Source organism: Suricata suricatta, chromosome X (genome assembly GCF_006229205.1).
Source record: "Suricata suricatta isolate VVHF042 chromosome X, meerkat_22Aug2017_6uvM2_HiC, whole genome shotgun sequence".
Lineage (NCBI taxonomy): Eukaryota > Metazoa > Chordata > Mammalia > Carnivora > Herpestidae > Suricata > Suricata suricatta.
Window position 1 is genome coordinate 13,714,507 of NC_043717.1, and position 21,569 is coordinate 13,736,075.

The window sequence follows — 21,569 nt, forward strand, 5'->3', positions numbered from 1 at the left end:
TGAATATAAAACTTAGGGCTTTTGTGTTTTTTCTTTCAGGGGATCATTTAATACTTTACATTACAACAAAAATGTGACAGTTCCTGCCCACCTGTGAGAATTTCTTCCTTCGACATTTTCTACTTACTGCACAACTTTCTCAGAAGTTCTTTTTTGATGCCATGTTTTGTGGCTTGCATCAAAAGAGGAGTTTGTCTTCATGAAGATTCCTAACATTGGTAATGTGATGAATAAATTTGAGATCCTTGGGGTTGTAGGTGAAGGTAAGTTTAGCATTCCTTAAGTTTCTGAGCAATGTATGTAGTTATACCTGCCACTGAAAATGTTACTAATTCAGATCCTATTAATTTTACCTATATTAATTCAGATATGTGTTTGAGTAAAATATTAAAAATAAAATTGTGCTTAAACGATTTGGATTTTACTCTCCAATTGAAAGTTAATAACATTTTAAAACCCTTTAAAACTTAACGAATCAGGGATTTTTTTTAAGTTTATTTATTTTGAGAGAGAAAGAGGGGCAAAGCAAGAGGCAGCGAGAGAATCCCAAGCAGGCTTCCTAATGTCAATGCAGAGCCTGACTTGGAACTCTAACTCACAAACCTTGAGATCATGACCTGAACTGAGATCAAGAGTCTGTTATTTAACCGACTAAGCCACCAGGCAGCCCAAATCATGGATTTCTTAAGGCTGCCTTCATTTTATTGTTTTAATTAGTAGTTATGGTTTCTTTAAGTCTATAGTTTTTTGTTACATTTTATTTTTATATCAGGCTTATTTTGAATAATTTATTTCTATAAGTGAAATTTTACTAAATACATGGTAAATAAATGAATAACTTCTTATTTGTCTTTGAGAATGACAAACCACGTTTTTATAAGTTCTGAGGTACACAACTTGATCAGATTTTAACATCTCTGAAATCAGGATGTGTGTTATAATTTGTAGCATGTCACGGTATAATTGGCAGCACTTCCCCCCCCACTAATACATAAAATGTTTATGATCAGTGACATCATTAATTTGATGAAATATGGTAATTCATTTTTCATAAGTCTTCCTGATTTTTCCTTCTTAGTAATCTTTACTTTTGACTTAAAGATAACTTTATGGGGATTTTGAGAAATGATTCTTTTAACAGGGTATGAGTGATTATAATTATGGTTTCTTAGCATTTATATCTTTAAAGCAAATGTTACAAAAATTTTATTATCTTTTGAATTTTCAAATAAATTGTGAATTTTAAAAGAACAGTAAAGCTGTTTTAGATATTAATATTAAGAAGTTAAATCCTTTTCAAATAAATAGAAACAATTAAAATACAGACTGATCATTGGGTGCTTGCTTTAAGATCTGAAGTTGCTAAGAAATATGTATGTATGTATGCAGTGTATGCATATATATGTAAGAAATATGTATGTATGCATGCATATATATATATATATATATATACACACATACATATAAAGTAAATTAAAAACTGTCTAGTAAACTCTACATTCCTGTAGCCTAGCTAGTGCACTCTGTAGTGAAATGGCATGGGTAGTTAACTCTAGATTAAAAGATTGCCTGGTGATTGTAGAATTAAGTTGAATGGTTATAGTAGCTGACTATGATAATAAGATTCATCCATCTCCACCAATGTGAGGGACACTTGTTCCAGTTCCCTAGATTTTGTTCAAGGCATATTTCCCAATTTCATCTCTTTTAAGTCCCCTTGTCATAGATGTGTACAGGTTTTGCCTGTCTGTTAATGTTTGTGACATTTCTACAAACCTCAAGGTATCATACATTACATGTTGATTTTACTGATTAGATTGTCATAATACAACCTCAGTTTCTTGGGTACCTTGCTGTTGACTCTGTTCTGCCTCTCTTAAGGAAGTAGTTTCTTTGTCTAGAAAAAAGGATGAGTAACCCAAAAGGTAGTGATGAATCTTATCACAGTATATGAAAGAAGCCTGAGTGCGTGGCTGTAAATGGCCAGAAAGCCTTGGGCTGCTTTTGGTCTGTGTCCTTGCACTGAGTCCTCATTTATGACAAAAATGTAGCAATTCCTACTGGTTATTATTTGGAAAGCTTAAGGCCTGTACTATTTTGCCAGTTAGGAAATACATTCCAGTATCCTAGAAGAGGATTTAAATGTCTCCTAGGACTGAGATCATTAGCTTTAAAATTTTAAGTTTTCTAGAATTTTTTGAGTTAATTTTCATTTATTTTTAAAATTCTGTGTCTGGGGCACCTGGATGGCTCAGTCGGTTAAGCCTCCGACTTCAGCTCCAGTCAGATCTCACGTTTGTGGGTTCGAGCCCCGCATCAGGCTCTGTGCTGACAGCTAGCTCAGAGCCTGGAGCCTGCTTCCGGTTCTGTGTCTCCTTCTCTCTCTGTCCCTCCCCCTCTCATGCTCTGTCTTTCTCTGTATCAAAAATAAATAAAAACATTAAAAAAATTAAAAAAAATAAAGTTCTTGTGTCCAAATCTCGTCTCCAGAAATTTTAAGCTTAAATTAAAATGTCTCAAGTGAAATTTTCTTTAAAAAGAGAAACATTTAGGGGCATCTAGATGGCTTAGTCAGTTAAGCATCTGATTTCAGCTCAGGTCATGATCTCATGGTTTGTGAGTTCAAGCCCCGCATCAGGCTTTGCACTGATAGTGTGGAGCCTGCTTGGTATTCGCTCTCTCTACCTCTCTCTCTCTGCCCCTCCTTCACTTACACTCTCTCTCTCAAAATAATAAAAATTAAAAAAAAAAAAGAGAAACATTTAAAGATACTTGTTGTGGAAATGGGTTGCTTATACTCTTGTGTTAAAATATATGTATAGTTTCTATTCTCTGTATGTGGCTCATTGCATTTTTGCTGTAGAGTACTGTTACTTTAGGGTTCATTATTATAACAATCTAGTATATAACATTTTACTGATAATCAATGTAAATATAATAAAACTTTTATTTCTCTAAGAGTTATAGTTTGTATATGTGCCCCCTAATTGTTTATTTCTTTTTATTATAGGAGCCTATGGAGTTGTGCTTAAATGCAGACACAAGGTAAGGCACATGGTTGTTTTTCTTTTTATTATTTTTTTATTTTTAATAGTTTATTGTCAAATTGGTTTCCATATAACACCCAGTGCTTCTCCCCACAAGAAGGCACATGGTTTTTAAACAGAAAATACTGTATATGTTTAACTGTTTAGAAATGAATGTATTATTCTGTGCATGTGGGCATATAATTAAAACTGGCTATGATAATGATGCTTACTAAAGTGAAATGAACATGTGAACCTAGAAAAAGGAGAGTGCTTTTAGACAAGCTTTATCATGATTAGGTAGTCATTAGTTATTTGCAGTCATATGCTCTTTTTTCTCAACTGCCTTATGTGTATAGGTGAAAAGATTCCTCTTGGGAAGGGAGAAAAGGTGACAGAGAAGAAATCAAGGTAGTGACAGATTTATGTTGAAGCCCTGAAGACCAAGAAGGAGCATTCAGTCAGTATTTTTCACATAGAGCCAGTAACTTAGATTGCTTGATGGATCTGAATGCAGATTTTGAAAGGTAGTGGATTGGTGTTTGGTTATGCGATAGGGCTTTGGATAATAGTGCATGATTATCATTACTGGCTTAGTTGATCACCCTTATATTGCCTTCAAATGGGTCTTATGATATAGATTATTTGACTGTTACGCTAATCACCAATTATTCTGTGAAGTTATTTCAAGTTTCCCACAGCTGCTGCTCAGAGGTAAGTGTGTTCTACTCAGAGACTAATTTTAAGATGGCAAGTGTTGATGAAGCTGTAACAATTTTAAATGTTAAGTTAAATATTTTTCTGTTATGATATATCTAGTCTGAGTATTAATATCTGACCTCATGCTATTATGTGTATAATTTTGTTAAGACCAAAGTTCGAAGTGTTTTTGTGGTATTCTCTAATGGTTTAACTTATGTCTGAGATGAGCTTAACAATTTAGCTCAAGTCATTTAGTTAAATTCTCAAATCTATTTTTCGTAATGTGTATATGTAAATATATGCATAAATAAAGAGGGTACCATTTTTATGTTTATTTTTCTTTCCTGTTGTACAAAATAGTATGTTTTGGATTTAAGGCTTCATGGCAGTTGATGTACATTTGGGATTTAGATCACAAATCTTTTAATTTGTTTTGTGTTGCATTTTCTATTCTTGAAGTTGAGTGTTCAAAGTATCTTTTGTTGGTAATAGTTATCTGAAGATCTCTGCCAGTAAATCCTCAAAAAACTGGTTTGAATACCATGATTTTTGATTTAGGATGATTAAGAACGTAAAATAATAAATGTAATCAAAATAAATTTAGCACCTTGAATACCTCATTAAGAAATATTACTGCGGTTGGGAATTAAACAAATGGAAAGCTCTCCAATGAATTGCTATACTGTTAATGAGTTGCCTCAAGTCATAATAAATTTCTGAAGCTTTAAAAAAATAAAATTCCTTGGTGAATACTAGTCAGGGGAAATAGGTTGTTCGTTTCCAAGTTAAATTTGACTCTTTCACGGACACGATACTTCCTCTTATACCATGGCTGTGTTTATACAGCATAGCTAATGGAAACTTCAGTTCTTAATTTTAATCTTTGAGTTATAAAATTGAAAGATTTCTTATACATAATGTAAATCTTCCAACAGTGTTTTTTTCTCAGTCTCAGTCACTTCTTCCTGTGACTGTTTCCTCTATGCCTTTTTTAACCCTATCTAAGCTCTCTTTCTGCCTTTTCTGTAAAAAGAAACTTTATTAATTGAATATATCCAATTAATATATGTTTTTGTCTTGCCATATGTCTGGTTTACTCATTTGTGAAGATACGCTTGTTACCTGTGCCTGGTTCTCATACATTGTTAGTGTCAGCGAGATGGGCCCAGAGTGAAAGTAGATGAGGACAGGACTCTCTGCCCTTGGGAAGCCAACTCTCAATGTGAACTCGGATTCCTAGGGCACTTGGAGTTATAAGGATGAATAAACCATAGTTTTCTTTCTCTTGTATGGCTTATGGTCTGAAGAGGTAGAAGAATAGATACTTAAAACAATAACCCATGAGGTTTCTGCAAATGACATTGCATCTAAAAAGTATCTTTTTACTGTCCTTCACTAAATAAGAGGCTCACAGACTAGCTCTAAGTATTGTTGCTTTTTCCTTTCATGCATCTGAAAAGATATTGCTGGATGGAAAATATAAAGCATGAATTAGTGACTAACTCAGAGTAATATAAAACTCTGTTTAGAATCTGCAGCTGTTTGGTCATTAGACTTGTTATAGATATATCCTTTTTTGGGCTAGAATCAGACCTTCCAATCTTTACCCCATTATCCAAAAATAGGGAATTTGATGCTTCTAAGATTTACCCTTTAGGATCAATCAAATGGATTACTAACATATCTCATTTTATAGTTAAAAATGGATACCATCTTCCCTGTTGTATCCATTATATGTAAAATAATCATGCCTGTATATTTTGCATCACTTTTATAAATTTAGGAAAATGCTTATAAAATATATAAATCAGATGTGTGTGATTATGTTTGTATAGGTATGCATGATCACTTCTGCATAAATTTGATCTCTTTTGGAGAGGGTTGGCTATGGGTGTATATATAATTAAATAATTCACAGCACATTATATATTTGAACAAGTATGAAAGAAAGTTACTCTTTTAATTTGGGCACTATTGCAAGAAATTTAGAAGTCATGTTTATAAACAAATGTATCCTGTCTTTTGTGAACACGATATGATGATTGGCTATTCCAGGCCAAAGATCATACTTCTTAATTTACTGAAATGCTGCCCCCTTAATAAAGAACAATGTAACTGTGCTCTCTTTTCCACAGCTTCTGTTTATTATATATGTACACATTGGCATGTATATGAAAACTGTTAGCAGTAAGTGTTAGGCTACCTACAGCACCACAGGACTACTCAGGTTCTGGTTTGACCTTTGCTCTCCAGATATGCATTGCTGATTTTCTTTTTATTTGCCTGTCTGCTTTGAAGTGCTTATGAGAGGGGAGGCATATTTTACAGCATGCTTTTCTTTGCAGAAGCTCAAAGAGGTCACCCTTAAAGCAAAGTAGGGAAAATGGAATGGAATGACATAGTGAGATGTGATTAGAACTGAAGATGAGAGATTGTGCAGCCTGTTTGAGAGAGGTTGGAGGGCAGTGCTAACTAATCCTAGGACAGGGACATACTGATTCATGTATTTCCTTTTCTGTTGCTGGAGTTGACATAGGAGAAATTTTTGTTTGTTTTGAAATAGTAGGTGACATGCTCTTGGGATAGCTGATTATACAAAGCCATGAAGAATCCAGTGTGGGGTAGAGCCTATAAGTATTTAATAAATAATAAAGTGGACTTAAATTACAGAACCAAAACTGAAGGACACTGTAGAGAGCTGTTACAGAGTACCAGGTTCCTGTGGAAGGATTGGAGCTGATCCCAAGGGTTTGTGGTAAACTGAGAAACCATTGGTATTATTTGTCTGACTGAAAAACTTATAAAGGGTATAATATAAGTTCAGAGGGAGAAATAATGAGTTTGGCTTTCATAAAAAGTAAAATGGCAGCAGAATACCAAACCTGATAATAAGTACCACATACTGAGCATCTAACACATGCTAGCTAACTCTGCTAGTTGTCTTACATTTACTCCCTACAACATGTCTACTCTTATACCCATTTGACAGATAAGAAAGCTGAGGCATTAGAGAGGTTATGTGTTAGGGCCAAGATTTTGCAGTCAAGAAGGGGTAGAACCAGGTTTTGGTCTCATGCCAGAAATTGCTAACATGAACAAGAACTAGATGGAATTGTGAAATGTTATGGATCTTCCAAGAGGGAGTGCAGAGCAGATTTGAGGGCATGGTTAAATAGTCCTACTGAAAGAAGAGGAAGGCATACTTCTAGAAAGCAAGGAAGAGAGATTTTGTAAAATGGTATTCACCAACAGTGTAAAAATCCAAAAAAGATTCATGATGATAAGGATTGAGGGGTGAGAAAATGGATTTCATTTAACATTACTGTTTAGTAATGACCTCTTTTAAGTGAAATGGTACATTGAAGCCAGAGGTTAAGGAGAGAGCGGGCAGAGAAAATCTAGATTGTGCCATTTTTCCCTTTTGAGAGTTGAGAAATTGAGATGCAGAGTACTAGGAGGAATAGTTGTGATTAAATAATCACTAGTCAGCAGGGGTGCCTGGATGGCTCAGTCAGTTAAGCGTATGTCAGTGCAGAGCCCACTTTGGATCCTCTCTCCCTCCCCCTCTGTCCCTCACCGTCTCATGCTCTCTTTCTCTCTCTTTCTCAGAAAATAAAAATAAAAAATATATATATATTATTCACTAGTCAGTCATACCCATATTTTCCCCTACGAAAAGGCATGCTTTGATTATTATCATTTACTATGAACAATTTGTCTTTTGCCGTAAGGGTTCATTTTTAGCAACCTTTATATATTTGGAGTTAGTGATTTCTTTTTTTCTTTTCAGATTAATTTTGTTTTCCACCAAAAAGCCGAATATGATTTGGTCACTTTAAAAAATAAAAAGAAATGAACTATTTTAAGAAGATACTTGAGGACAAGTCCATGAACTATCACCAGTTTCACAGATTATTTATAGTGCACCACCTAAAACCACAGTTATTTTCTACTAAAACAACATAAACTTTCAGTTTTTTTCCACATTAAATGAAACAAATCTTCAATTCTTTTTTTAGATTTAAGTTTTACATGTGAATTGAGGTTTTCTTTTTTAATGTTTATTTATTTTGGGAGAGAGAGAGATAGGGGGAGCGATCAGGGGAGGGGCAGAGAGAGAGGGAGAGAGAGCATCCCAAGCAGGCTCCGCACCTGTCAGCATAGAGCCAGATGTGGGACTCAAACCCACAAACCGTGAGATCATGACTAAGAGTCGGACACTTAACTGACTGAGCCACCCAGGCGCCCCTGAATTGAGGTTTTAGAACAAAACTTAGATGAATCAACAATGAGAAACTGAATATATGGGATTAATTATTTTCTTTATCATTACTTTCTTCCTTATTCAAATAAAGTAAGATGTGAGTTCATTCCTGCTTCTTATCTATAAAATTTCTAGCATTTTAAGAAAATTAGGGAGAGGCTTGGGGTTTTAATAAAGATTGTAAGAAGCTGGGAATATTTCACTATTGATTATTTCACCATAATCATTTTTTAAAGTAGTTACACTTCCCTAAATGACTTGAATTTATTGCAAGTTATGAAGATTAACAAGATGCCAATGTTAACATGGACTTTGGGTCAGGAAGAAGGTTATAGGAATCATCAGTGCAGGAAGATCTCTTCTGTCTACTATTAAAGAGCACTTATATAGAACCATTACTTCTGTGTGGTTTCCTCTCATGACCGATTTTTTCTTGCTGATCAATTAATTGTGGAAAAGTTTCAAGAAACTTTCTGAAAAGTTTCTGGAACACTACAAAAGTCTTACCAAAATCATACTGCTGTGTATTATAATATTTTAGATTTCATATTCTGCTAGGATATAGGACAAACTACCTATGTTTTTGTTGCCTTGGTATCAGTAAAAGAAATAATGGCTTTTTCCAGGTGAGTCTGACTTCTCCCAGGAACTAAAAGAAATTTGAGCTTTTACCAGCTTCATGGTTATATTTATCCTCGTCATCCCAGATTTGTTTTGTTTGTATGTTTGTTTTTTAGTAAATGGGATAAAGAAATGGCCATGTTAGAACTGGCCATTACTTACTATGCATACAGTGTCTACCCAGAAGATTTTAGCTCATTCATCTTTCTCACTGTTACTCAACTCCTAAATGATTTGTCTGTATCTCCTGTGCACACTCCTCCACCCCTGAACTAGAGAATGAGTTGGCTGGGGCACTAGATGGACTTCAAAGTCTTTTCTGCTAATTGTAAAAACATAATTAGTTCAAAGAAAAGAACACTCTCTACCTTCTTCAGATGAGTAATTTCATTAGTCTCTGATAAATGTCTGTGCTTAAGGGATTTATATTAGCTCTTTAATGCAACTTTTCAAAACTTCAGGAGCAAAAATGAAAGTGAATAATTTTTTTTACACGGCCTTGAAATATGTATTCACTGATAATACAAGAACAGGAACGGCTCAACAAATGCCCATATGGTGGATATTTTTAAGTAGTTAAGCATAACTATCAATTGTTGGAATCAGTAACTTGAAAGTAGTACACAGTGATCTATTTCTACATAAATAGTAATCCAGCCCTAAAATACTATTAGAAGCTACAGTTTATATTCTCCAATGCTTTTGAGCTTTACTCTTTCCCAATTTAAATGTTTGTTTCATATGTTAAAGCCTTTTAATTTTAAAACATCCAATTAAAAAAATTTCCTTGTACCTCCTGAACTGAAAGCACTGTGATCTAGGCATGGCATTATAAAGTAAAATTCAGTCAAATATTTGTTTAAGAAAAATGTATTGAGTGCCCATAAAATGTCAGGTACTCTACTCGGAACTGGCTCTGTAGAAATCAATAAGGAATTCCTATTTTTGAGGAATTTAGTCTAGTATTTATAAATCAACAAATACAAGATCATATTTTATTCTGCCAGGAAGCTTAACACATAACTTGGGAGAGGATAATTTGAGAGAAGATTATAGTGGAAATGATAACGTGAAATCTTTTTCCCCATTTTTCAATAAGTTCTTCATTAAAGCCTGCTTAGGAAAAAGTCATGTCAATTGTAAAGGAGCAACAAAAAATAAATCAGTATTTCCCAGAACCCCATAAAAGGACTACCATAAAGATGGGAATAAATTAGGAAGTATGCTGTTCATTGAGGGCAGCTGAATAAGAATGGTACATGTGGGAAGGCCCAGAATCCTAGGTGGAGTATTGATAGATCGTAGAACATTCCCCAAATGGTACAGCTGAAACTTGATCCATGTGGCCCAGGCAGTTTCCTTTAGGACCACCCTATTAGGATGGGCAGGAGTGCCTACCCTGACAGTGTAGGTCTGGAGTTGGCAAACTTTCGCCCGTGAGCCAGATGTGGCCCACTGCCTATTTTACAAATAAAATTGTGTTGAAACACAGCCACACTCATTTGTTTCTGTGTTCTCTCTGGATGTTTTTGTACTAAAATAATAGTTGAGTAGTTGCAACAGAGACTGTATGACATACACAGCCTAAAATTTTTTTAAATTTTTTTTCATGTTTTATTTATTTTTGATACAGAGAGAGACAGAGCATGAGAGGGGGAGGGGCAGAGAGAGAAGGAGACACAGAACCGGAAGCACACAGCCTAAAATTTTTATTGTGGCCCTTAACAGGAAAACCTAGCTGACTCCTGATAGTGAACAAGCGCTAACTGGGAAAATATGGTGGAGACTGCATAGTGGCCTCAGTGGATCATCCATCTCAATTTCTATTTGTCTCTTTGCCCTTTGTGCTTTTGGAGCCTGAGGAATGGAGTTAATAAAATGTGGGACTTCCACTGAAAATTGCTTTTCCCTTAAGCTGAGCTTGGGTAAATTGTTTGGATGGCTGGGTAGGAAATTTTGTATTGGATACCTCTCAGAGAAGTGAACTTTGCTAGGGACTGGGCATACAGAGACACAGTGTATTTACCCTGACTACGTCTCATCACTGGCCTGAATGACTTTTCATCCAAAGATGAATACGAAGGATAAAAAGTCTTCATTGAGGCTATGAAAGAATATTTGAGTTTAAGAGAAAGAGATTCTCACAAATAGGAATAGTAAAATTCTTTGGAGACTAAAACCATGAGGTATCTCCCTAAAATAATTTAAGTGAAAATAAATGAGAAGTTAAGAAGAAATAGTAGTAATTTCTGTTTCAAGTATCTCTTGACTTCTAGGCATTATGCTAGATGCTTTATTTTCATTATTTTAAATCTTCATAATAACTGTAAATTAATATTACCTTCTTTTTAAATGGGGAAACTGATTCTCAAATATGTTGATTTCCTGAAGGTCATACAAGTTAGGAAGTGGAAGAGCCTGGAATTAAGCCACATTTTAGGTCCATCATTTTTAAAAAATTTGAGGTAAAATTGGCATAACATAAATCAGTCATTTTAAAGTGTACAGCTCAGTGGCATTTAGTACCTTCACAGTGTTGTGTAATCACTGCCTCTGTCAAGTACAAAATTTTTTTTGAGTACAACCTCAAAAAAAAAAAAAACCTCATGGGGCATCTGAGTGACTCAGTCGGTTAAGCTTCAGACTCTTGATACCAGCTCTGGTCATGATCTTAGGGTTTGTGAGATAGGGTGCCACATCGGGCTCCACGCTGACAGCATGGGAGCCTGCTTGGGATTCTCTCTCCCCCTCTCCTTCTGCCCCTCCCCTGCTGGCTCTCTCTCCATCTCAGAATAAATAAATAAACATTAAAAAAATTTTTAAAAAAGAAAAGAAAACCTTGTGCCCAGGAAGTGCCCATTCCTCATGTCTCCTCCTCCCCATCCCTGGCAATCTTCAATCTCCTTTCTGTATCTATGGATTTACCTATTCTGGACATTTTCTATCAAGGGGATCACATACAATATGTGACCTTTGCAGTTTGCCTTCCTTCTCTTAGCATAATGTTATTGAGATTCATCCATATTGTAGCATATATACATACTCCATTCCTTTTTATGACTGAAGAATATTCCATTGTATGAATGTATCACATTTTGTCTATCCATTCATATGTCAGTGGAGATAGTGGGTTGTTTCTACCTTTTGACTATTGTGAACAGTGCTGCTGTGAACTTTCATGTACAAGTTTTGTTTAAAAACCTGTTTTCAGTTCTTTCTGGGTGTATACCTAAGAGTGGAAGTGCTAGGTAATATGGGAGTTCTATGTTCAACTTTGTGAGAGCTGCAAAACTGTTTCCACAATGGCTTCACCAGTTTAAATTTCCATATATATTTTTTTAAACAAAAACATTTCTTTGTTTTTCTTACTTCTGATTTTAATTGACTGTTTTATATGATTCTGTTTTTCTCTCTTGTCTTAGCATGTCCATTATACTTCTTTAAAAAAGGGTTTTAGTCAGGGGTGCCTGGGTGGCTCAGTCAGCTAAGCATCGGACTTGAGCTCAGGTCATGATCTTGTGGTTTGTGAGTTTGAGTCCCACATCGGGCTCTTTGCTGTCAGTGCAGAGCCTCCTTTGGATCCTCTGTCTCCCCCTCTCTCTGCCCCTCCCCCACTCATGCTCTCCTGCTCTCTCTCTTACTCAAAAATAAATAAACATTAAAAAAAAAGATTTTTAGTCATTGCCCTAGAGTTTGCTGCATATATTTACAACTTCTCTAAGTCTACTCTCAGATAACTGTATTCTGCTTCCCAGGTAGTACATGTACCTTAACCTAGAATTTCCTGAATCTCTCCCTCCCATCCCCCTGTAACATTGCTGTCATTCATTCATTTTACTAATATGTATGCTATAATCAGTGAATACACTGTTACTAGTCTTACTTTGAATGCATATCTTTTTTTTAAAAAAATGTTTGTTTATTAATTTATTTTTGAGAGAGACAGAGCACAAGAGGAGGAGGGGCAAAGAGAGAGGGAGACACAGAATCTGAAGCAGGCTCCAGGCTCTGAGCTGTCAGCACAGAATGCAATGTGGGGCTTGAACATATGAACCATCGAGATCATGACCTGAGCCAAAGTCAGACACTCAACTGACTGAGCCACTCAGGTGCACTTGAATGGTTATCTATGAATTATGAATAGGAAAACTACATTTTTTTGCCTTCATTTATTCCTTCTCCAATGCTCTTACTTATTTTGTGTAGATCTGACTTTCTGACCTGTATAATTTTCCTTCTCTAAATAACTTTTTAAAAGTTTTTACTAGGCTGATATACTGTGTTTTTAAAAATTTTTTTAATGTTTATTTTTTAAGAGACAGAGTGTGAGTGGGGGAGGGGCAGAGAGAGATAGAGAGAGGGAGTCACAGATTCCAAAGCAGGCTCCAGGCTCTGAGCTGTCAGCACAGAGCCCAACGTGGGGCTCAAATTCACAAACCATAAGATCATGACCTGAGCCAAAGTTGGACCCTTAACAGACTCAGCCACGCAGGCACCCCAAGGTTGATCCACTGTTAAAAAATTCCCTCAGTTTTGGTTTATCTGAAATAGTATTTCTCCTTCACTTTTGAAAGATAATTTCAATGAATAACTTTTTTATCCCAACACTTTAAATATTTCACTTTATGGTTTCTGAAAAAAGTTGAATGTACTTCTTACCCTTGTTCTCTGTAGGTAATATATTTTTTCCCCTCTGGCTTTTTTCATGATTTTCTCTTTATGTTTGTTTTTCTGTAGTTTGAATATGATGTAGGTTAGGTATGGATTTTTTGGTATTTATCTTGCTAGGTCTGCTCTGATCTTTTTGATGTGTAATAATTTGGTGTCGTTAATTTTGGACGATTTTTGGCCATTATTCTTTCAAACATTTTTTCTCCTTTGTCTCATTCTTTTCCTTACGGTATTCTGGTTATACCTTATAATTGGCCTGTAGTTCTTAGATATTCTGTTTGCTTTTTAAAACTCTTTTTTTCCCTTTGCCTTTGTTTAGGAAGTTTCTATTGAAATATCTTTAAGTTCACTGATTCTTTCCTTGGCCATGTCCAGTCTACTAAGTCCATTAAAAGCATTATTCATTTTTGTTGTAGAGTTATTTGTAGCATTTTCTTTTAATTATTTGAGTATGCATGCTTACATTATCCATCTGTACTTGCGTGTTGTCTAATTTTTCCATTAGAGCTCTTAACATAGTAATCATAGTTATTTTAAATTCCGTATATGAAAGTATTCCTGATAATCCCCGAATCTATGCCATACCTGAGTCTGTTTCTGATGTGTGCTTTGTCTTCTCAGATTGCCTTTTGTCTTGCCATTTAGCCTGCTTTTTAATGTTTTTAAAAAGCCAGATAGGATATGTTGGGTAATAGGAGCTGAGGTAAACAGGCCTTTAGTGTAATGTTTTCTGTTAATTTGGCTAGGGTCTGGGCTGTTAAATAATTATTGTAGGGGTAGGTGCTAGAGGCTTCAGTTTCCTCTAGTGTCTTTATTTTTTGTTATTGTTGTTGATTTTTCTCTCCCATTGTCTTTGCATTTCCTTAAGAATTCCTTTTTAAATAGTCTGTTTCTTGCAACTCTTTCAGTTGAAACCCACTCTTACTGTACCAGAACCCCGGTGACATGATGGTAGAGTATGAGGATGAGGAAGTGTTCTATAGTCTTAGGACCAGATCTTAGTATTTTGGTGGGTCGGAGTCCTGGGCTGCAACTCTCACAAATATTTTTTAGCTTTTTCCTCCTCTACTTTTTAGGTGAAGCAAGAAGGCTAGAGGGGCTATAGCTGGCTAACTTCCCCTCTCCCAGGACAGCATATAGAGGCTATGGTAAATTTTCCCTTGGAATGTTGGCTTTTGTCATGGAGAACATTGTAGCCTTATTTCAAAATTCTTACTTTTCCCCCTGGATGTTTTTCAAAAGGGCTCTGTTCTCCTTCCCCTCCCTCAAAAGGGAGAAGATTTTTATTGGATCTTTACTCTGGGTGTATTTCAAAATTGTTACTTTTCTCCTCCTCTTACCCAAAAGGGGAGGAGGAGATCATTCTTGCATCTTCACGTTCAGAACTTGGTGAAGTCCTGGAGGTGAAGCCAAGCTACTGGACGGAGGGCTCTCCTAAGATTGGGTCTGCAGTTCTTACTTGCAAGCCTTTGTCAAAATTACCATTGTAGTTTTCTCCCTAGTGTATTGCTCTCGCAACTTCTGCTCCAGGTAAGCTGTTCTTAGGTGTGATTCTCTGTATTTGCCTGTCTCTCCAGATTTCAGGAGTTCCATTTGCCTTATGTCCTTAATTCTCTGATAAACCTGAGGAAAGTTGATTTTCAGGGGTTTTTTTTCTTGTTATAAGGATAGGAGTGACAATATTCAAGCACTTTATTTGTTGAAGCTGAAACCTGAAGTCTTACGTTTATGGTTTAAAATGGGAAATACCTTGTCCAGTTTAAAAATAATTGTTCAGCAAGAGGCTTTTAACTTTTCTGTGAACCATTTGCCTAGCTAAGATGACTCATAGTTATTTTCATCCCTTTGAATTTAAGATCTGTATATTTTCAAAGTGCTTATAGCAAGAACATTTTCAGAACAAAATATTTGAAAAACTTAGGATCTTATTGTAGTTCTAGAAAATTGCTAATAACTCTACTCAAAATTAACTGGAATTATTGATTTTTCTCCCTCTACCCCCAGTATTGGTTTTTTGTTTTTTATTTTATTTTTAATTGGATAGCTTTTAGAATCCATGCTAAAGTAGTTTTCATAGATTATTGTTTTTAACCTTCACTCGGTGTTTTTTTACCCCACTTATTTTTGGAAAAGTAACTCAATTTTTTGACGTACTTTGAAATATCTGGAGATGAAGCCAGTGTTTATATTTGAAAAACTAATGACAATAAATGCCTCACTCTTAGGCTGCCAGTGGTTTATTTTCAATTAACCTTGAAGAATGTATTGATCATAAACTGTAGATCTTGGTGACTCTATCTTACTAGAAATCACTTTCAGAATCTGTGTGATAGAGGACAGTTTGGCTAAAATGTGTTATTTAAGCAGCTGAGAAAGTATGGTGTATACTTCAGAGCTGTATAATTTGATTACTTGCTTAAAAAACTGCATTTTGGGAGCCTGCAGTTCTTATCCTTGCAGAACTTTGGGCGATTGAGACATTGTAAATTGCATTAACCTTGCCCTCTTTTTTTAGGTTTCATTTTTCTTTTTTCTTTTTCTCACTGAATCTACTGTGAAGAATAGGTGTTAAACCAAGAAACAAATTACCTGAATGGTATTTAAAATGGCTTATTAGCTGGCAAACCCATATCATATTTAAGAAATATTTTTCTCTCAATTTTCTTAATTGTTGAAAATGAATATGTCTCTTTGGGAATTAAAGTTTTTCAGGAGGGAGAATTAAAATATTCCATATTATGAATTTTATCTTAATATACTAAATAAAATTTGTTTTTAGAAATGATGAGTTCATGCTATATTGAAAATATTTGATTGAAAATAATCTTTTGCCATGTAATCAATTAGCTGTGATTTGTTTTAATATAAGATCCAGGGTTCCTAGCTAGCACAGTTGTGGAAACATATGACTCTTGATCTCAGGGTCATGTGTTCGAGCCCCACATTGGGTGTAGAGATTACTTAAAAATAAAATCTTGAAACAAAGAATAAAGGAAGATCCATTTGTCTAGCATGATTTGAATTAGAGGCAGAAGCCTTTTAGGCTTTTGCTTAGAGACATTTCTTTTTTTCTTTTTTGCACTTAAACTGTTTATTTAATTAAATTAATTAATTTAGTTTTTTAGTATAGTTTATTGTCAAGTTGATTTCCATATAACACCTAGTGAAGAGATATTTCTTATAAGGAAATAGGCTGTCGGGAGGAAACGGAGAGAGAGGAGCAGGTCTTCAGTAGCGGCACACGCATGTGCTGTGCTCCAAGCTGAGTCCCATTCCCCCTCAACAGATTAGTAGTCGGGATCCGTGTTGCTCCTCCTGAAACTTAATAAAACCCCAACCCCCCCACAGCACCCCCCAAACCTGTTAATATAACAATCTCCTAGAAGAAACCCACGTGCATTACATAGTGTGTCAGTATTTTAGTCTTAACAAAAAAGCTTCCATGTGCTAACAGTTCAACTGAGATAATGGTTTATATTCAGTAAATAAGTATTTAAACTGAAGTCTTTGTTGGCAGGGTCCTGACTTCCAATTTCTGGATAAGGAGGGAGCATTCTCTCCTCCCTCCCTCCCTTCCTCCTCCTCCTCCTCCTCTTCCTCCTCCTTCTTTTCCCTCTCTCTCTCTTTCTCTCTCTCTCTCTCTCTCTCAAATAAAATACAATTAAAAATTTTTTAAAAATTCTAGCATCTTTCCATCTGGCCTAAATAATTTAATAGTTCTATATATCCCCAACCTGATGATTTTAGGTAGAAAGGCAGGTTTCCAAACACCCAGTTCTCCTTCCTCCCCAACACAATGCACAATAAATTATGAAAGAGACTTGTCAGAAACACTTATTGCCTCAGATACCTCTTTCTACTGAACATTCATAATTCTATACAACTTTTAATACCAATAAATTATTTTTCTTATGTTAATGTCTTAATCCAGATGAAACCATATTTCCCTAGCTAAACAGCAGTCTGTTCATCTTCCTCTAGAAATAATATTAATCATCATTTCCTGGGTGCTTACTATGTGCCAGGCATTGTGCTGAGCGTTTTACATGGATTATCTCATTTAATCCTCACGATATGCTGGACGCCTGAGTGGCTCAGTCGGTTAAGTTTCCAACTCTTCATATCAGCTCAGGTCATGATTTCACGGTTCTTGAGTTCAAGCCCCATGTCAGGCTCTGCTCTGATAGTGTGGGGTCTGCTTAGGATTCTCTCTCTCTCTGCCTGCCTGCCTCTCTCTCTCTCTCTCTCTCTCTCTCTCTCTCTCTTTCTTTCTTTTTGTCCTAATCTTGCTACTCTATGTAACTGGGATGGCAGCTACCCTTGCAAAAATATCCCTTCATTCACCACAGCAGTGCCAGGATTGGGCATCTGTCCCCTCTCCAGGGTGAGAGACTCTCAGGATCACCTCCATGATTTTGACATCCTCTTCTACTTTTTGTCACCACTAAAGCTCACTGGCTGCCCATTTTAGCACAGAACCCTCATCCCTGTGCTGCTTAATTGTATCCTGTGTCCTCCTCCAATCTTCCCACTGTCCCTTAAAAGTCCTGAGCTGCCATTAGTAATTTCTCCCTCAGCTCAGTCTTGCCCCAGCATCACAGTATAATTGTGCTTTTTGCTTCTGGGTTCCTCTGCCAAGCAGACACCTGAGTAGCCTTCTCCAGCACCAGTCTGAGACTGCGCCACTTCCACTTAATACCTGGTAGATGCAGTCTGCCTACCTTTGAGCTCCTTGACTACAATAAGTTCTTCACCCTCATAGTTTTGCCCATGTTGGTTTGCCTAGCAGACTTTATACAGTTGATCTTGGTTTCCTTGAATATATTTCTGTCAGTGCCTCTTTGTTTACTTCCTAGTACTTATGTAGAATTGCAATTGTCTATTCACTTACTTAACCTTTTTCATCGATTCTAAAATGTACGTTTCCACTCACATTTCTGAAATTGAAGCACATCTTAACACCAGATGCCCTTATTGCTTTCTGAATGATAAGTAACAAAATAGTGTATCTTACAATCAGTTGTGTCTTAGATTTAATAAAATATTGTACTTTTAATGATCTCTTTCCCACAGTTGCACAAGTACAGGAATTCTGTTTTACTCACTCATAGGGACCAATGTCCAGTACTGTACCTGGTACCTAGTAGGCATTGAATAAATAATGCTTAAATGAATAGCATTATCTATTTGGTTGTTCCCTTTTTAAAAGGGATTTTTTTTTTCTAAATAGGCTCCATGCCAACATGGGGCTTGGACTCACAACCCTGAGATCAAGAGCCACATGCTCTACCAACTAAGCCATCCAGGTTCCCCTATCATTATGTATTTAGGAAATGATGGCTATAATATGTTTGAAGATGAAGATGAAGTTTGATGATGATACAATATATGCATGTGAAATTTTTTAATTTTTATTTGTTTTGAGAGAGAGAGAGAGAGAGAGAGAGAGAGAGAGAGCGCACAAATGGTGGCAGGGAGGGAGGGAGAGAGAGAGAGAATGAAAGAATGAATATGAGAGAATCCCAAGGAGGCTCCACACTCTTAGCACAGAGCCCAGTTCAGGGCTCAAAGTCACTATAACCATGAGATTATGCCCTGAGCTGAAAATAAGAGTTGAACACTCAACCAACTGAGCTACCCAGGCACCCCTGCATGTGAAATTTTAATTCATTTTCTGTGTTTCAGTCTTTATCTTTGAAGATTGCTTTACTGTGAAATTGAAGGAAACCTTTCGATGCATTTATTTTGTTCCCTCATTTTTGTGACTCTTCCCATTATTGGTATATGTACATTATTATTTAAGAGTATTTATTCACCATGTATGAAAATGAATCCACGTAAGCTTTTATTGGGTATCAGCAGTTGTCTTTCATTAGGAGGAAAAGTAAGGAAGGTACCAAAGGTTGTAGTAGACTTTTAAACTTTGCAGAGTTTTGAGTGCTTGAACTTAACTTTTTCATTTTACTTCATCCTTTAAGGAGCACAGTCTCTTGGCGTGCCTACTTCACTTCTCTTAAGCGAAAGAACAGCGAACAGGCATCATGAGTGGTTGGGGTGCTTTAGACCAGCTCCTCGACCAGGTTCAAATTTACTCCATCCCTGGAAGGAGAGTATGGTTCCCCATCCTTTTCATTTTCCGAATCCTGCTCCTTGGGACAGCAGTTCAGTCAGCCTGGGATGATGAGCAGTTTGCCTTTCATTGTAATACTCGGCAGCCTGGTTGTGAAAATGTCTGTTATGATAAGTCCTTCCCGATCTCTCATGTGCACTTCTGGATCCTGCAGATCCTATTTGTGTCTTTCCCCTCACTCTTGTACCTAGTGCATGTATTCTACATGCTGCTCAAGGAACACAATTTGAAAAAGGAACAGGAAGAACTCAAAGTTGTTGAAACCAGTGATGTCAGCGTGGAGGAAGTTGGAAACGAAATCAACAAGTTCAAGTTCAGCACTGAAGAACCCTGTAAGGGGAAAATAAGGAGCTTGCTGCGAATCTATATCATCAGCATCCTCTTCAAGTCTCTTTTTGAGGTGGCCTTCCTGCTGATCCAGTGGTACATCTATGGCTTCAGTCTGAATGCGGTTTACACTTGCAAACAAGACCCCTGCCCGCATCAAGTGGACTGCTTCCTTTCTCGTTCCACAGAGAAAACTATCTTCATTCTCTTCATGCTGGTGGTGTCCTTGGTGTCTCTTGCTTTGCATATTTTCGAGCTATTCTGTGTCTTCATCAAGAGCTTCAAGAACTGTGTGAAGGATTCAGAGAGTGAATCTTACCATGATACATCTGGTCTGCCGGGTCCTTCCAATAACTCTTCATCAGTTTTTCCTGTCTCTGCTGTGTCCCCTCCCAGGGACAGGCTGGTTCCTGGAAACAAAGCAGTTCTTTCTGCCACAGTTATAATAAACAAGGAAATAAAAGCATGCTAAATAGAGTGCATAGCAAGGTTTGGGGCAGGCAGGAAGCACCACCTCTAACTCGCACATATAGCCTTTTGATTTCCCAGATGATAAGTAGATTCTGAGGGGAAAAAAAACCCTAGCTACCAAGCAGTAGCCATTGTAGACAGCAGCCATTCTGCAAAGCCAGCAGGCATGCCAGCCGCAGCCTTAATGATCTAGAGATCTAGCCACATGTTTGAAAGCATTATGATTTTGCTCAGTTGTTAAAGGAAGGTACAGTGGAGGGTATACTTTTGTTCCAATGGAAGTAGTACTCAACAATGTCAGTCACAGGCTTAGCAGACATAAAGGGTTCTTTTGAGGTATCTGGGATAGGAGAAGAGAGAGGGGAAGGGATTAATTAGAGGAACATCTTGGTATTTAAAATGGTTGACTCGAAGAATTTACGTTCTAAATAAAGGTTGCATCAGATGGTACATAAATAAGGACTTTTCAGGGTGCCTGGTTGGCTCAGTGGGTAGAGCACACAAATAAGGACTTTTCCTCTCCCATGTTCCCTGAGAATGGTTCAGTGTATATGAAAGAGTGATAGATATTTGTGATGTGTTGATAGAAACAGGCATAGTATAAACTCATGAGCATGGATTTTAAAATAATGCAGTGTTCAAATTTGAACCTTTCTCACAGATTTTCTGGTGTGGGCCATATGATGTTTATATTACATAATTCTTACTGTGAAAGTGAAGCACTCCTCCCTCTCCCACCCAGATGCCCCCCCTTCACCCAGTTTATTCTATTAGGAATACTGGTTCTATTCATTATGATTTTTTTCTTTTGTAGAAAGATGTCAGGAATGATGTCCTTTTTCTGAAATGTAATCATTGACACTTGAATGATACGTTTTTAGTCCTGTGAACACTCATTAATGTGAAAAACTTAAAAGGAACACATAGAACTGGACTGTTTAAATGTTCTTACATGCATTTTGCAGTAACTGATAGTTGTTGACTTTGTTCTACTTAATAAAGCCTACGTAATAAACATTATTTTAGAACTTGTATTCTGTTATGAGTTTGGTGGGCAGTCTTTTGGGGTGGCCAGAGTTTTTGATGTTTGTACTGAGATTTGGAATGCAAGAAAGGTTGAAAGAGGTTTGAGTATTACCCATGTAACTAATGTGTTGGAAATGTACACTAAAGAAATCTGTTTCTTCAAATGCCTTTTCTAAAACTGACAGACGGTTGGTGAAAATGCTGAGCTTCATACTTTGTTCTTGCGTGACAGCTACATCAACAGTTTTGTACACGAAATAGTTTAATATTTCACATTAAACTACTGTCATGTTTGACTTTATTAAGTACAAATGTAGACCTAGTCCATCAT

General features: G+C 36.4%; 1 protein-coding gene and 1 pseudogene across 2 annotated transcripts in view; both read left to right on the forward strand.

The window, feature by feature from the left end:
- Positions 1 to 21,569, forward strand: part of CDKL5 (cyclin dependent kinase like 5) — a 193,340-nt gene that overhangs the window by 59,026 nt on the left and 112,745 nt on the right. For both annotated transcript variants that reach the window (XM_029930145.1, XM_029930144.1), the window contains exons 2-3: positions 40 to 263; positions 3,011 to 3,045. In XM_029930145.1, coding sequence (XP_029786005.1) covers positions 200 to 263; positions 3,011 to 3,045 — 99 coding nt within the window. In that variant the 5' untranslated portion in view covers positions 40 to 199. The remainder of the gene's footprint in view (positions 1 to 39; positions 264 to 3,010; positions 3,046 to 21,569) is intronic.
- Positions 174 to 20,301, forward strand: LOC115284263 (annotated as a pseudogene).